The 4,682-nt window shown below is 31.8% G+C and overlaps 1 protein-coding gene across 1 annotated transcript; it reads left to right on the forward strand.

The window, feature by feature from the left end:
* Window positions 1-417: 417 nt before the first annotated feature.
* Window positions 418-3,263, forward strand: LOC111717505 (uncharacterized; the record flags this gene model as incomplete). Its single annotated transcript, XM_023493000.1, has 6 exons — window positions 418-488; window positions 773-866; window positions 947-1,018; window positions 1,631-1,709; window positions 2,375-2,441; window positions 2,796-3,263. Coding segments are annotated over 6 exons (501 nt in total), but the record flags the coding sequence as incomplete, so codon positions are not given.
* Window positions 3,264-4,682: the final 1,419 nt, after the last annotated feature.

Below are 4,682 nucleotides of genomic sequence, written 5' to 3' on the forward strand. Positions count from 1 at the left end.
TCCAAATTATCCATTTTACAGTGTAAAGGCAAATTTAGGGAAGAAGACTAAAAAGTAAACATTCATATTTTAGATCTTAGCAGTTTCATTCTTTATAACTTATGATATATATATATAGTATTCTTCAACAAGACTCTCTAGTTACAGAGTGATGTATCTGATTCACAACGGTACCCTTTCAACCTTTATCTGATCTATTTTATTGTTTATTCTGGTCTATAGCATTCATATGCAAGTCACTTTTACAGAGATACCACATTTGTACATAATCAATCTTCAAAGTTAAAAACAAGAATATCATGATCAAGCAAAGTGTTGAAAGCCCAAGGTAGTGTTATATGCTCCATCTATAAATGGATGTTTACTTAAAATTACTATTCAGCGCTGTCCCTTTAATACATTTGTTTCTACTTGTAGTTTGAGAACGATTATGACTTTGAGTTCTCTCCAGACTTACCAACAACCCTGATTCCATCTAGAATATACAAGTAAGCTATATTAAAAACAATTTTTATTTCAATTTATTTTCAATTATGGAGTTTCCAGTCGGATTCCGTTGCGTTGAATTTTGCAGAATTATAAGGCTCACATTTGCGTGCAAGTAAAATTCACTTTTAGAAATTTGAAAATATTACCGAAGATCTGAGAATTTAGAACGAAAATCGGGATTTTTTTTATAATAGTATGAAGTAGGTCTACCTTCCTAGATCCACAGAGGTTCAACTATACTCACTTAACAAAACTACATTTTAATATTTATTCAATATTTTAGAGACATACTTTTCTCTACAATAGGATTCCAACTGAGTTTCAAGTATCGTCCTAACGAGGCACTTCTTATCTACTATCTACCAGCTTTTATACTGGTCAGTCCTCAATTAGGCATACATCTCATTTTTTAAATAATAATTTTTTTCCTAATTCATTATTTTAGTCTTTTCTTAAGGTTGTTATTTCAAATCTGTCCTTTCTTATAGCAGTTGATGGTGCCCCGGCCAGAATTAGCCTTGTCACTTTGGTAATATTTTTAGTTTTAAAACTCCAGCGAGCTTAATTTTACATTTTCTGAAACTCCAGCTAGCTTGATTTTACAATTCCTGAACTGAAGCAAGTTTGATTTTACATTTTGTTTAAAGCTCCAGAAAGAAAAAACTAACTGAATGCTCCAGCTAGAAACATATTTCTAAAAACTCCGTCTAGTAACATATATTTGATAAAACTCCAGCCAGTAACATATTTCTAAAAACTCCAACTTTCAACATATTTCTAAAAAGACAGCCAGTAACATATTTCTGAATACTCCAGCTAGTAAAATATTTCTGGAAACTCCAGCTTTTCAAATATTTGTAAAAACTCCAGCCAGTATCATATTTGTAAATATTCTAGCCAGTAACATATGTCTAAAAACTCCAGCTTTAAAAGTATTTGTAAAACTCCAGTCAGTAACATATTTGTAAATATTCCAGCCAGTATTATATTTGTAAAAACTCCAGCCAGTAACATATTTGTAAATATTCCAGCCAGTATAATATTTGTAAAAACTCCAGCCAGTAACATATTTGTAAATATTCCAGCCAGTATAANTTCTTATAACATTATATAGCATATAAATTATCATTTTTATGTGAAGTCACTGCTTGCTCTTGTTAATCAGTTCAACAGTCTGAATGGGGTTGCTCCTAAGGGAGGGAAGGGACCTACAGCTGCAGGTTAGTTTCGGGACTTCTAGGCGAGGTAAGGGACCTACATCTGCAGGTTAGTTTCGGGACTTCTAGGGAAGGGAAGGGACCTACATCTGCAGGTTAGTTTCGGGACTCCTAGGGAAGGGAAGGGACCTACATCTGCCGGTTAGTTTCGGGACTTCCAGGGGAGGGAAGGGACCTACAGCTGCAGGTTAGTTTCGGGACTGTTATGGTTGGAAAGGAAGCTACAGCTGCAGGTTAGTTTTTGGACTTCTAGTGGAGGTAAGGGACCTAAAGCTGCAGGTTAGTTTCGGGACTTCTAGGTGAGGTAAGGGACCTACAGCTGCAGGTTAGTTTAGGGATTTCTAGCGGAGGCAAATGATCTACAGCTCCATGTTATTTAGGGGCTTCAAGGGGAGGGAAGGGACCTGCAGATGTAGATTAGTTTAAGGACTTTTAGTGTATGGAAGGGATCCACAGCAGCAGATTGATATAAGGACTCCTAGGGGAAGGGAGGGATCTAAAGCTGCAGGTTTTTTTTAGGAACTTCTAAGTGAGAAAAGGAACATACAGCTGCAGGTTAATTTATGGACTACTAAGGTAGGGAACGGACCTGCAGCTGCAGGTTAGGGTTGCATGTGAAATACTTTACTCTCCATAATACTCTATGTAAACCATATCTCTTATTTTAGCAATATATCTTCTTACTTGCGTGTTCAGTAACTGCTTTTGTCTAGGTCTTAATATTCTATCATTCAGGTAATCTTTATATTTCAGTATGGCCAGCATATATTTTATATACGTACCATTACGTTTTTTTTTCGCAATATCGAACCGAAAAAAACGTGTTCTGCAAATTTTCGAAAATAATTGGATAGACATATTTAGTGTAAGATATCACTACCATACTGTTCTTTATTTTTATCGAGTTTCATAAAACGTATTGTGAATGTTATTTAATAATTTAAATAGTTGTAGCTTTCCTTTTATTTTATTTTATTATGCAAAAAGTTTAAAATTTACAACCTTAGATTATTTACGAAAAGGATTTTCAAAACCATTGATAAAAACGTTAATAAATGTTATGTAGTTAATAATTTGTTCTATCTTTAGATTCAAGAAGGACAGTTTGATGTTTAAACGTGTAAACCTGTATACTGGACTCACTAGTTCACTTAGTTTCTTATTATTCAATATTATTTACTGGCCAGTTATAGCATCAGCTATATAAATATACTCAAGGGATTGTATTTATTATTTATCACTATAGCTGTAACTTTAATTAACCTAATGAATAATATTGTTCCTGATAGTATTTCAATATTGTTTCATGTTTGATTATTTCAAATAATTTGTTTATTATAAATTCTAGCTTTAATCTAATTTATCAAAAAAAAAAAATGTGGGGGGGGAGAGGGATTTGGATTATAGGAGCTTTCCAATTCTTGTATATTTTTTACAAAAACTTTGAAAACCTCAGGAAAAGAGTTTGTTTTCTGTTTAACTTAAACCAAATACAGATTTATGTTCGATGCACAACAACTTTTGGTTGGGTTTCAGTCAATAAAAGTTTTGAATTTTCTTTTTCATTTTCTAAAGGAAGATGATAAACCATGATCATTAGCCACGGTAAGGAGGTATGCAAGCCTATTTTCTTTTTACATTTTTAAATAAACAAAAACAAAGAAAAGTTTAGCAGGTTTTAACAGATAAGCCAATTATATAATATGTATATATATAAATATTTTAGAGATATACAGATATACTTATATATATTTATATATTTGAAAATCTATATATTCCCAACCAGGTTCTTCTATAATTCTTTATATTTATCTTGTAAAGGAATAAAGAAATGCATAAACTCTGTAAACTTTATTCAGAAGAATTTAACTTTTAATGTTAAACATCAAACTTTAAATTCGATTTTTATGCTCATTCAATGCGCAGTATACTGCATTTAGCAATAGTTTAAAATACCAGGTTTATATATATATAAATATATCACATATATATTACAGTTTTATTTAATTTCCTGTACACATTAAAATAGTAAATTGTTTCTACATCTTTCTATATAAAGTTGTAATCTCTGTTAGGGTGCATATGTGTATGTTTGTTTTTTCGATCATAACTCAGGAACACCTGAACCGATTTGTCTTCAAATTTTTAATTGGAGAACTCGGAATAATCACGGGAATGTTCTCAGCTCGCTTTGTAGATTTTAAGTTGAGTGGGTTCACTTTTAATTGAATAATAGCTTAAATCGTTATGAAAGACCAAATGTGGGTAAATAATAAATATGGTTTTCTCAAAAATTAGAGGAGTTCCGATGTAAGAAAGTCGTATCGCATAAATTTTACCTCTCACGTATCATTTGCAGTGTTTTGATATATTACAGTTCTGTAAAATGGGTTGTTTCAATATTAACTGTGATTTCTTTTAAATGTCGACCGGGTAGTTTCAAAAAAAAGTTCTATATAATATGTTGTAATCTATATATCCTATAGCCTTTTAGTACGCTTCACACCGATCTTCTATTTTAATTGTGAACATGTTCTCTTTATGTACATCATAAAACAAAACAAAAAAAATCGTGGATTTTAACAAAAAATTTCGTGGATTTCGTGGATTTTCAAAATTTTCAAAAATCTAATGAAAATCGAATTTTGATGTAGACAAATATTAGAAATTTTGATCATTCATAAACCTTCACTGGGGAGGTCCCACACAAAATTTGGGCCTGATCGGTTCAGCCGTTTTGACTTTTATTGGATACAAACAAACAGACACCCAGACTAGCTAAATTTGTATATAGACATCGGCTTTTAGGGCGCTTCTCGTCCATCTTCTATTTCAACTTTTAATTGTGGCTTTATCTGTGAGCATCTTCTCTTTGTACAGTATATAAAAAAAAGTTTGCGGATTTTATAATATTTATCAGTTCTATGTCTTGTATTCTATTTTACAGTTTTTAAAATGTCTGGTGTATATTCTATG

The sequence above is a fragment of the Eurytemora carolleeae genome, unplaced genomic scaffold (genome assembly GCF_000591075.1).
Source record: "Eurytemora carolleeae unplaced genomic scaffold, Eaff_2.0 scaffold2683, whole genome shotgun sequence".
Taxonomy (NCBI): Eukaryota; Metazoa; Arthropoda; class Copepoda; order Calanoida; family Temoridae; genus Eurytemora; species Eurytemora carolleeae.